Here is a 13,039-nt window from a genome sequence, read left to right as displayed (position 1 = left end):
CTCTTTGTCGCAGTGCCCCTAAGTCATATACACTGTCAGAATTCTCTGTCCTTTTGGATCTGGGGGTGGGGTTCAGAGTAAAGGGGTGATGGGAAGAATTCTGGTACTTTCCGAACTACCTGGGGGCTTTGCAATTTGTTCCTAATTTTCTGATCTCACCCCAAGACTCAGATTCCTCATTAACTGGGAGGTCTCTTAACTGTGTGGCCTTAAGTTTTCTGCCTGTGGGTTCAGGTTTGAAGAGGAAACCAGATGGACTCAGACAAGCTTGAGAAGCGCAGAGGACATCGGAATGCTTCATGACACTAACTTACAAACCACCATCAGGACCGAGGTTGGTCGTGCCAAGTTGTCTCTGACTCAGACGAAATGAAATGTGGCCAGTCCACCTCCACGGCCCCTGGGGCGTGCAGTTCCGTGGTCGCTGTCTCTGTGTATTCGGGGTGCTTTCCAATCTAGGGAACTGAGCTTCTATCGCTCTGATCAGAGAAGACTCTGCTGTGGTCCGCACATTCCCGCCGACTAGCTCTGGAAGTAAGTTGCCAGGCCTTTCTTCTTGGTCTGTAGAAATCCGGGTGCTGTGTTGGAACCGATCCTCCGTGCATACCCCTTTGGATCTTTCACAGAGTGCCCGCTCAGGGTAACATGCACACCACCACAGTCTGGTCCACAGATGGGGGATGGTTTAGAAACCAGAGACCACTTGAATGACTCCTGTTCATTCCTCTGTTTTGCAGTTGTGGAAATGATGAAGGTCTCCACAGGCCGAGTGACAGTCTAAGCCTCCGTTGGGGGCACATACGTTGAAGTACAGTAATTTGACCACGGGGGTACAGAGAGGCAACTTGCTTGCCGTCACAGCGCGTGTCATTAAACGACCCCTTATGACCTTGGCTCAGTACTCTAGCTCCTAAGAAGCACACTTATAGCAGAGTGTACGATGATTCAATAGAACAACAATAATTTAAAAAACCAACAAAACAAGCTAGCACTTGCAGCATGCCAGGATCTATAACCCAGTTGTGGTGCAGTGGACTCCTAGCCACCTAGAATCTTCCAGGACTGCTATTTTGGAAGTTGGTCAGTAGGTCTGGGTAGACTAGAACCTCCAACCTCTTGGTGGGCATCCAAGTGCATCCACGGATTGCCCCAAATTTGATTATGGCTATTGAAATGCGACTTCTCTTCCAACCGCTCCTCCCTCACGCAGCTTTCCCTGCCACTTTTAGCCCTCAGAATTCTCTTTCTCCTTTGAGCCTATGATATTTTATTTGCATTTTTAACATGGTGCTTGGGATGGTTTCCATTTTCTTTTATAGTCAGTCTGTGCAAATGATTTCCTGCGGGAGTTTATGTACTGTTCGCAACATTAGAAGAGAGAGCCCATGAGTTGCCGAGCCACCCAGGGAACCAGACTTGTCTCCAGAAGGTGCTCTCTGCAGTCATTTTAGAACAAGTGAATCACACAACTCAAATCAACCCACGCCCTAAGCCGGGTCGGTCTTGCAATCTATTCTAAAGCAAGCACAGGGTGATGAGGGGAGCAGAAAATGCTTGCGTTTCCCCTAGTGTCTCCCTGTTTTACGGCCTGACATTGAGTGCCCCTCCACCAGCTACCATGGGACAGAAGACACGTCCCACATCATTCCTTCAACTCCTTATGTACTGACCGAATACCAACGGAAGCCAGAGGCCATGCTCAGCATAGGTCCGGCGTTCAGTGTTCTTAAACTTTTATAGTAAATTACAGAAACTTGGATAAAACCCCTCCAGAGTCAGGCTGTGTGGGCTAATGTAGCGATTCCTGCCACTCGTGCATTATGTGTCTTTGAAGAAGTCACTTGATGGTTATCGTCTGGTGAAATCAGAGTCACAGAGGAGGGGTGTTGTGAGGAAATGTAATTCAGAAGAGGACGTGTCCTGTAACTGTTTGCTGTTTTGGGGCTAGTGAAGAATATTCAAACTAATCCGTCTCGGAAGAAGTATACACAGAATGCTCCTTAGAGGCAAGGGGGGTCAGCCTTTGTCTCGTGTACTCCAGTCCCTGGAGAAGGACATCAAGCTTGGTAACGTGGAGGGGCAGTGAAGAGAGGAAGCCCTCAAGGAGACAGACAGCACAGCGGCTGCATCAATGGGCTCAGAGGTAAGAACAGCTGGGAGGAAGACGCAGGACTGGGCAGAGCTTCACTCTTGCTGTTCGCCCATTGCCATGAATCAGAACTGAGTCCAGGCACCAAACAACAACCTAAGGATAAAAGGGATGCTCTCTAGATGTACATAGGGCCCTAAACCCTGACTGATACCAAGTACAATTAAAACAGAAGTTTCACCTACTTTCCATTTCCTTTAGCACACCCAGAGAGAAAGACTAAACCAAACCTGCTACTTACAGGAGGAGAGCCCGGTCTTTCTCCTTTGAGGCCGCTGGTGGTTTTGAACGCATAACCACGATGCCACCAGAGAGAAAGGGGGGTGGGTGGAAATGAGTGTGTGCCCTAACCGGGAGAGGAATGTAAGATCGTGTAAATATCAGGACAGAAGAGAGCAGCTTCAATCACACAACTCCAGGTCATGCCCACACGTTCCTTCTCTGCAGAATTTGTGTTCGTTTATCTGTTTTTTTAATTTGCGTGAGATGCAATGATATTCATTAGCGTTAGAAAGGGAAAACGAGGTAGGGTAGCAGTTCAACAGTGAAGGGTGGAGCTAAAGAGAAAACGTCTGCATCACAGACAAGTGTTTCTTTTGAACATCCACGGTCCTAGAATTCTTCAGAAAAGAACCCACTGAGCCGTGGTACAGCCTTCTCTGCAATGAGCTAGTGCTTCAGGTGCTCAGGATAGGGCCAGCACCGATGTAGTGTGCACTGCAAGACTGTCAGTTAAACTGATATCTATGTTTAATCATCATCTAGATCTTGCGTCTTGAGCTCGGACTCCAGTCAGAGATGGGGACCCACAGGTCAAGACTCCCTCCCTCAGGACTCCCCACGCAGAACGCAAAGACACCGAGTGACTTGCTGTGACCGAGACTACATCTTTGATCTCCCCTCACACTCAGCCTTCTTCTGAAGATCCATATCCTTGTTTCTTTTCCATGAATCTATAATGCTGTCTTTCGACTTTCTTATTCTTTGGAGGCCCCTTATCAATGCAAGCAGGGCCAGGGCAGGACTTCCCATGAAGAATAAGCCCAGGGCAAACCTGGGAGCTTCAGGTGATGCTTAGCTTTTATAAAATTTATCCAAAAGTCGGGAGTGACTGGACCACAACTGGGTTGTTTTGGGTGTGGTTGAGAAAGGATCCTTGAACTCCAGCCCCACCCCCACCCCTACCCCAAATCCCCAAACCATGCTCACTGGCATCGATTCCAATTCATGGTGGTCCTATTGGCAGGCTAGAGCTGCCAAGCGTTTCCGAGACTGGAACTCTTCAGGAGTAGAAAGCCCCATCTTTGTCCCATGGTGGGGCTGGTCGCTTCAAACTCGGTGGAGTGATTTGTTTCAATGCACGGGTGGCGCAGCAGTGAAAGCGCTAGGCCACTATATCAAAGGTCGGCTGTTTGAACTGAGTAGTGTGCTCCACAGGAGAAAGATGAGGCTGCCTGCTTCCAACAGACTGACAGCCTGGGAAAACCTATGGAGCAGGTCAACTTGGTCCTGCTGGGTCCCTAAGATGATGCAGAGGAGCATGCTTCAGTTCCTGATGCTGTGCTTTAAACAGAGGTAGTTTTATGCATTAACCAAAGCATGTACTATGTAAATGGCAAATTAAAAGAGAAGGGGGGGGAAATCCACAATGGAGATATAACTGGATGGCCAAAAGAACGCACAAAAGGCTAAAAGAGACCATCTGCCATGCAATCCTTTCCTATGTCTCTGCTAAGTTCTTTCTCATCTCTGTCCACGCCTCACATCCGCTGCAACAAGTGGGCACTGGCCCGGCCACAGAGGGCTGTGCATTTTGTGTATCTGTACAGCAAGCTGGTCTGTATGGTAGACCATAGATTCCAGAAAAAAAAAATTTTTTAGGGCTGTTACTTTGATTGAGTATGACCCGTCTATGCTTTCCTTCTGTCTTCTCATTCTACAAGGCAAGACAAGCACCGACAGGTTCCTGTGGGTTTGCAGAGAACTGCTGTCAATTACTCTTGCTCTCTTACACACGTGCTAGGACCCACTCCATGCATTGAGCCCAGATAGTGGCCGGGTCACTTGGCTGCCACAGGGGGGGCTGGCTGAGGGGCCTGGCACTTTGTTCCGGGAGAGGGTAGGGCTGGGGCTGCAGGAACGCTCACCTTGCTTGGCGTTGACATCGGATGGGATGTGTGACGGGTGTGATCCTGGAGAAAAATGCTCGTCGCTGTAAGTGATGAGGGGGGTGAGAGGGTGGACCGCATGGGACGGCTGCACCACGGGCACTTTATTGGACTGCAAAGTAACAGCAAAGTCAACAGTTAGTGAGGAGGCCCCGCTCTCCTGTCCTCCCCCAACAGGAAGGAAAAACCCGCCCATCTCGGGGGGTGGGCAACGCACCCCACTGTGGTGCACAGATGAAGCCACAGCACTGTCCCAGGGCGGACAGTCCGCACACACATGGCTGTCCTGCTGTACTAAAAGACCACTGCTTATCAAGCCCCGCGGCCGGTCAGACAGACAGAAGCTGTGGACCCACGTGTTCGCACTCCCTTTTGCACTGTCTCCTCAGGTCAAAGAGTCGCTGGAGCCGAAATCATAAAGGTTTTAGAAGCTTTTTTATGCATCAAGCCTGGCTAACATTAAAACCCAACCCAAACCAACCAACCAAGCTCACTTCCGCCGAGGCAATTCCGACTCTTAGCAACCCCTACCGTGCTGGGTAGATCTGTCCTGGCGCGTTTCCTAGACTGTAACTCGTATTTCTCCCTGACATATCAAGGGCTCAAGCAGAAAGCAAATGTTTTGAGAATGGTGATGGCAACAAATGTACACACGTGCTCGGCGCGATGGATGGATGGAGTGTGCTAAGAGTTGTACGAGCCCCCAATAAAATGATTTTAAACAAGAAAGAGGTACCAAAGATTGTTTCACGCACAAATGAATGCATTTATGTGGAAATAAAGGAGTTCTGGTGGCGTTAGGCTGTGATGTACAAGGTCAGCAGTTCGAAACTACCCATCACTCTTCGGGAGAAAGACGAGGCCTTTCTATTCCTGTAGAGTGGCCGTCTCAGAGCCTCACAGGGGCAGTTCTACCCTGTCCTATGACAGCGGTTCTCAACTTGTGGGCCACGACCCCTTTGGGAATGGAATGATCCTTTCACAGGAGTCACCTGATACATAACAGTAGCAAAATTACAGCTACAAAGTAGCAACGAAAATAATGTTACGGCTGGGGGGTCACCACTACATGAGGAACTCTATGAAAGGGCCATGGCATGGGGAAGGTTGAGAACCTCTGTGCTATGGAGTAGCTAGGAGCTGGCATCAACACAATGGCCGGGAGCTGGGTTTCAGTTCTTTCGGGTCAACAAACCAACACACAGGAATTTGCTGCACATCAGTAACCCCCTGGAACATAAATTCATAATTCCATTGCTGGATATTTTCAGAAACATTTCACTCTATTCCCCCTCCCCAAGTACTTATTATCAACTAGTTTGATCAATTAGACACAACTATCCAGACGAACACTGTCAAGGATTTCATTTTGCTTGGATCCACAATCAATGCTGACGGAAGCAGCCATGAAGAGATCATAGGATTTCTTGCAGTGGACACCGGTCTGCTTCCTAAGCCCTCTTTGAAATGCTGAAAAGCAAGGATGCCACTTCTGAGACTCAGGTGCCAGCTGACCCAAACCATGGTGTTTCCCACCACCTCTTCTGCATGTGAAGGTTGGTCAATGAATAAAGACGACGGAAGAAGAATCGACTCATTTTCAGGATAGCGTTGGCTAAAAATTATCAAAGTACCACAGACTTCCAGAAGAACAAAACACATCCGTCTTGAAAAATGCACACACAGAATGCTCCTTAGACGTGTGGCGTGAGGATAGGAAACTTTCTGCCATGCTACCAGGAAGAAACCTGTCCCTGTAAGTAGAGTAAATAAAGTGCCAGCGGAAAGAAGACCCTAGATGACTGGATGGATTGACACGGTGGCTTCAGCAATGGTCTCAGACGGCACATCGATTGTGAGCACAGTGCAGGACCGCACGGTGTTTTCTTCTCTTGTACTGCTGTGCATCTGGAATGGATTCAATGGCTCCCAGTACTAGCATCCATTACGTGCCAGCCCCTACTCAGGTCAACCTCTGGTTCTTTACTTCTGGACAGCTGCACTGATGAAAAGCGATTTCCAATCTTCAGTTTAACTCCCAAAACCAAACTCACCACCATCGAGTCAATGCTGACTTACAGTGAGGGACCTGTGGGCTTCTGAGACTGTCACTGTTTATGGGAGTAGAAAGTGCAGTCTTTCTCCCTTGAAGCTGCTGGTGGTTTTGAACTGCCGACCAGGAGGATCACAACCCAACTTGTAACCAGGACACACACCACCAGAGTTCCCTTCCATTCAACTAGGTAATAAGAAATATGGCCCATCTAAACTGCTACAATGGGTTACAATTTTCAGCTTCAACCAGACTCTATGCTTACACTTGTTCAAAAAGGATGTTTGTTATTTAAGCTGGAAATCTAAAAAAACCAAAAATATTGAAAGGTTCAGTCTACTAACTTGGGCTACATTAATTGAGAATCTGATTGGGTGAATTTTGATTGAGCGAATCTGGAGTTTGTCTTTTCAAGGAAATGATTGCTGAGTAAATAAAAAATGTAAACAAGATTCAGGCAGGTCTAACCTAATTAAGCGGATCATTTTTTAAACAGCTCAACATGCACAAGTACATACCCCAAAAGAAAGGAAAACCTCACAAGTGTATATATGCAAAAGATGTTTTTAATTTTACACTCATTTATTAATTACAGCAGTCTGGGCAGCTCTTGGCTTGAAATCACGGTGCAGCAGTCCTGGGGCACGGTGTGTTCCTCATGGGACTGCTAAGCCAAAGGTGAGCAGTTTGAAACCACCAGCCTCTCCATGGGAGCAAGACAAGGCTTTCTACTCCCGTGAAGCTTTCCAGTCTCCCAAACGCACAGGGGCAGCTCTACCCTGTCCTCTAGGGTGCTATGGATCGCCTGGACTGGATGGCAGTGAGTTACTGTCTACACAGTAGACAGGAGTAATGATCACTAGCCAACCGAAGGGACTGCCTATGATCTTCTGTTTCACTAGTTCAGACATGCCTTCCCCACAATTAGTTTGAATTAGTGAAAATTAGTTTGAATTAGTGAAACTTTTTTAACTTACAAAAATGAAATGTGCTGAATCCATTTCTCCAGGAGCAAATGTCTATATATATATATATATATATATATATATATATATATATATATATATATATATATATATATATATATATATATATTTTTCATTGTGGAAATGTCTGAAAAACTGTGAGATATACACTGCTCAAAACATAGGTATCTGTATGACATGGTTGAAGAGCCCTGCTGACACAGGTGTGTATGGTAGCGACCTATGACACATGCACTGACTTTCCATTTGCTGTATGTTTTACCAAAAGCATATGGCATCCAATAGTATAGAACTACCACCATCTCCAAGTGACTCTTTACTCGACTTAATTCTCTTTATAACCTATCATTACAAGCAACACGAAAAAGAAACTTATGGGGAAGGATCGGGGAAAAGAAAGCCAGGGAGAAAAAAAATCAGATTTTTTTTTTTTGGTACCATGATGTCATTTCCATATTAGCTTTCCCCTGTTTTAGAATTATCAGCTCCACGCTCTCATAGCAAACTTGCACAGCTGACATATAGCCCTTGGCATGTATTAACTCGAGCACCATTATCAAAGGCACCCGGTTTTCCTCTGTGCACCTCAGCGCAGATAACTACGCATATAAATGCACAGAAGGACACAAAGCGTTTTGACTCTCTTTAGGTGTTGGCGATGCAGTTCACCCCATGCCCAAGCCAAGCTTTTGGACACAGGGATGGAAGAGTGGGGGTGCGGGGAGAAGGACATTCTTTTTATAAACCCACTTCGAAATGGAAATAAAACCTCTCAAGCCAGGATGCTAAAACGAACATATCGCGCCAGGATGCTAAAACGAACATATCGCAACTGCAGAGAAGCTGTGCCCCCCTCCCGAGTTTCGTTTCAGAATTCTCAGAGGAAGTATAATTGCCAAACAGACCACAAAAGATCCTTTCTTGGGGTAGTTAGAAAGAGAGCAGAGGGGAAGAAATCTTCTGGAAATATGCATACATAGAGAGGTGCATATATTTTTTGCATGCCTTTCTTGTTTCCAGAGCACCACCTTAAGGAACTTGCATTAGCAGGCAGCATCTTCTTAATGTCTGACCTATCCCTCCAGTCATACGGCTCAGAATCTGGTGCCATGAATTTTTGCTAAATTATGTATCCTTGCTCTCCTCTTAATTTTACGGTTTTCAACACAGATTTGCTTTCCTGTGGGAAGGAGATAAGGAGCCGAGGATTTTAATTTAAGCTCTGGCCTTGTCTTACAGTTTGCAAGACGGATAGCAAACGTAGCACTAGTAGGTATGTTCAAGCCAGCCAGGATCATGCCCATTCTTGTGGCCACATAATGACAGCAGTATGGAATCTCACTAATACGTGTGAGCAGAATTCTAAGGGTGGGCTGCCGCCACCTGGCTGCCTTCTCACCCACGTATGGAAACGGAACGGGCTGGGGCCCATTTGCCTCTCGGATGCTCAGCTGCACAACCATCCATCCTGGACTCCCTTCCCTCGTGGCGTAACGATTACATGTTGGGCTGCTAACCAAAAGGTCAGGGGTTCTGAGCCACCAGCTGGAAGAAAGGCGAGGCTCCCTCCTTCTGAAAGTGACAGTCTTGGGAATGCACAGGGGCATTCGGCCTGTCCTTTTCCTTACAGGGTCGCTGTGAGTTGGCACCGACTTGATCGCAGTGAGCTTCTTCTCAACATTGGGGGGGGGGTTCCTGCCCTTTGGTACCACCTGGGACTCGAGGCGAGAGCCTTGGCACTGCTACCCTGGCTACGCTTTAAGGTCGATGACAAAAGGACCATTGTGCATCTTAGGTCCTATGGTCTCCAAACAACACCATCATGGTGGATTTGGACACAGGGAATACAGAGGGGGCAGTGTGATTAACTGACGGCCTCAAACCTCTGTACACAAGTTTATGTAACCACATCGTAGGTGCACAGATAGATACACAGCACAAAGAGGCCATAACAAGTTCAAGGAAAATGTCTCTTTTCTTCTAATCCAAGTTTCCCATGAACTTTTGAGCGCCCCCCCCACCCCAATATTTACTCACACTTCCTCAAAGGAACTCACTGCCATCGAGTGGATCCCGACCCAGAGTGACCCTTTCAGACAGGGCAGAACTGCTCCGGTGGGTTTCTCAGACTGTAACTCTTTATGGTCCTAGAAAGCCTCGTCCTTCTCCCCCAGAATGGCTGGTGGTTTCCAACTACTGACCTTGTGGTTAGTCTAAAGCATAACCACTGCACCAACAGGGCTCCTGGCAGCCTGCAGCTGTCCCAGATTCTCTGTTCTTGCTGCTATCTTGGAAGTGGCTGTAAGCAGCAGCAGAGCCAGGCTCCCAACCCTGGTGTTCTTGTTCCTAATTCACATCCGTTCATCACAGGCTGCGTTTACCGGCCAGGTGAGCAAAGGGGCAGCAATAAAGATCCAACAAGAACAGGGTCTGGGGAAAGGCGTAGGAAACATCAAGGGGCAATTCTGAAGGGGCAGCTCTGCCACTGCCCTAAACACTCACACAGGGCTGCTCAGCTCAGGGGAAGTCTGGGGGAAACGCCAGGATGGGTGATGGGATTCACAAGGCACATAATTGCCACTAACACTTTGATAGGGCTCATTGTGGGCTCGGCCCTTCACCCTCACAACAGCCTTTGAGGCAGGCAGGCACTATTCCAGGTGTGGAAATAGACACACGGGGACGTGAAAGGGCTCCCCAGCTAGTAAGTGGCAAAGCCTGAGCCCTGGTGGTGTGTTACTTAAACACCGGGCTGCTATCCTCCAGGTCTGTGGTTTGAAACTACCAGCCACTTTCTGGTCCCATAAAGAGTTAGTCTGGGAAGCCCCCAGGGGCAGTTCTCCCCTGTCCTAGAGGGTTGGTATCGACTCAAAGGCAGTGAGCTTGGTTTTGGTTTGGAAGTAGCAAAGCCAGAATTCATAGATAGGACATCTGGCTCTAAAGGCAAGTCTGTGCACCACTCGCTGAAGAGTCCACCCGGTTCATCAAATCGTGGACACTGACCAGTTGACCGTCTGGGCCACACCTGACAGTTGGTGACAGCCATGTGATGGCCGCAGTCTGACGCAGGCACAGGAGTCCGTCAGACAAGGTGGCGGCTCAAAGCTGAGCAGTTGGAGCCACAGAGACTCTCAACCGGGGCCTCTGTCTCCTGGATTGGACACCATTCCAGGGAGACCGCCTGGCTGCCATCCAGGCTGGTCCCTGCAGGTCAGGCCCTCCTCGGCATCACAGCCAATAAAACCCAAACCTCCTGTGGGCACGAAGTGGGTGCCACTTAGGGGTTCTGAGAGCCACCCCCAAAGCAGCATTCCCAGAAATGAACCACCCACCACTGGCAGAAACTCAGATCCACCCTGAAAGTTGTGAGCCACCCGAGAATGTGGTGCTGGCCAAGGCTAAGACATGGTTGGGCGCCTTCCTGGGCCAAGGCCATGGGCCTGCTGGTAAACGCAGTAACGGGGGGAGGGGGGAGGGAAGAGCCTGCTGGCCTGGGAGCTAGTCCTCATTGTGCACATCTGCAGATGCCCACAGCACAGGAGCAGGCTGTGCACAAAGCCTCGAGGTCCACTGCAGTTGGCTGCGCGTTGTATCGATACTCCCTCCCGAGAATACACTGGAATCCAGGGCCCTTTTAACCCCCCACCGATTTACTGATTGAGATGAAGGACTGCATGTGGCCCTCAGAGTTAAACTGGCATTTTACTTTTCATTAGACTCTTTCCAAAGGGCTGGTGCTCGAGAACTAGACAGCTGCCTGTGCTTTTAATACCGTGTCTCCCTTCTCTGCTGACAAGTTGACCGTCTCGGCCCTTCCCACAAAGGGGAGCCGATTTAATTTCCTCCAACAGGAGATGGAGATTGCGGTAGCAACCTACAAGTCATTCCCTCTGGCAATCCCATGCGGCAGGGCCGCTGCCCCAGAGTTTGCGGGCTGTCACCTCCATCCAGGCTCATGGGCTGCAGTGTCACTGGCTGGATAGCCGTCGAGTGCGACGTGGGGACCTGAAATCAAGAGCCCGGTGACACTGCTGGCTGCGTGTTGAACTGCTAAGCAGCTACGAGTTCGGTGGTTCCACCCACCGGTCTCTGTGGGGAAAGACGGGCCAATCTGCTCCCATCCAGACTGGGAGCCCCGGAACCCTCGATGGGGCTGTGAGTGGGAAAGGTCTCGAAGGCCGTGCGTGGAGGCGCCTTACCTCGGCCTCAAAAATCCCAGTCCTGGAGATCTTTGCTGAGATACTCCCAAGCTGAACTGCTGAGTCACGGTGGCGGAGACAGACTGATGCCTTTGCTTTTTGCAGAATGACAAGGCTCAGGGTCTGAAGGCCTCCCCGCAGGAAGTGGAAAATTCTAGTTTGCAAATGGTAACAATTTCATGAGCCCACCTCTAGAAGCACCAGGCGGCCTGGAGACCTTCCCCATCTTTGCACACCTAGAATAGCCCCCTCCGAGAGAACGGCGCACGGGAGAGGGGAAGGCAGAGGCATTCCGTGCGTGAGCCCCGGTGGTGCAGTGGGTGACGCCTTGCCTCGCTAACCGCCAGGTCAGCAGTTGGAGATCACCAGCCCCTCCACAGGAGACAGCTGAGGCGTTCTCCTCCCATGGATGACAGTCTCAGAAACCCACCGGGGCAGTTTTACTGGGTCCTACAGGATCACTATGAGTTGACAGACGTGGGTTTTTGGAGTGTTGGATACTCAGTAAGTGCCTGTGGCCAGAGGAGGGCTTTGACGTGTGTTGGCACCAATTCACATACTTGAGCATTATTACCTCCATATTTATAGATGGCAACGCTGCGTCCTTCTGGACACAGTGCTAAGTAATAATTAGTCAAGAGCGCAGTTGTGCCGGTACTGGTTTGATACCAAAGTTTCGGCCCTTTCCGCATCACACCGCTCAGTACTTAGCTCCTCCCCACCGCTCTGTCCCGAACCACTCTGCCATGTGAGGGGGGACTGCTGTGGGCTCGGCAAGGCAGCCTCTGGACAGGAGCAACTAACCATCGGAGGAAGACAACGGCAAACAAATGGCTAGCTAGAAAAGGGTGCTTGAAGCAGAGGCTAGGAAGGCACCCACGATGTGCCAAGTGCACTAGAAGGCGATCTGGGTTCACTGCCTTGTTTAACCCAGAAATAACACCCACGTTGGGTACGATGGCGCCTTTTTTACCAAGGAGAAGGAGGGAAGGCAAGCCATTTATACAAGGTCACACAGCTGCGGTTGCTAAGAAACAGCTAGGATGTTAATCCAAGGCTGGGAGACGCCAAAGACCATGGTTGATATTCCATGGATCCAAAAACTGGCATTCCCAGCATCCTCTGGGTGCCAAGAAGAGGAGTCAAATAGCAATCCGGGGTGCGGGGGCATTGGAGGCACACTAGTCCAATCTCAACCAGTCAAATGCCATTCCATCCATATACACGTTATGGTTTTTATGAAATCTCAGTTTTCCTCTGCATAAAATGGGCGTCATACTATCCCACAGGATTAAAGTGAGGGTGAATGGGTAATGCCAATAAAGCACCTCACTCTGGTCCTGGCATAGAATGCATACATGCCCATGAATATTTGTGGGGCGGGCACAGAGAAGGGTTAAAGAGAGCCAGTGGATGAATCACTCAGTTCAGGTTCCTCATCTCTCAGGTACAGTAAGTTTTAAAGTTTAGACTTAATTCTCTCA

General features: G+C 49.1%; 1 protein-coding gene across 5 annotated transcripts in view; it reads right to left on the bottom strand.

The window, feature by feature from the left end:
• Positions 1-13,039, bottom strand: part of LEF1 (lymphoid enhancer binding factor 1) — a 150,439-nt gene that overhangs the window by 38,849 nt on the left and 98,551 nt on the right. For all 5 annotated transcript variants that reach the window (XM_075544849.1, XM_075544853.1, XM_075544852.1 and 2 more), the window contains exon 4: positions 4,297-4,429. In XM_075544849.1, the coding sequence (XP_075400964.1) occupies positions 4,297-4,429 (133 nt within the window). The remainder of the gene's footprint in view (positions 1-4,296; positions 4,430-13,039) is intronic.

Source organism: Tenrec ecaudatus, chromosome 3 (assembly GCF_050624435.1).
Source record: "Tenrec ecaudatus isolate mTenEca1 chromosome 3, mTenEca1.hap1, whole genome shotgun sequence".
NCBI classification, from domain to species: domain Eukaryota; kingdom Metazoa; phylum Chordata; class Mammalia; order Afrosoricida; family Tenrecidae; genus Tenrec; species Tenrec ecaudatus.
This window is presented reverse-complemented; position numbering and strand designations above follow the sequence as displayed.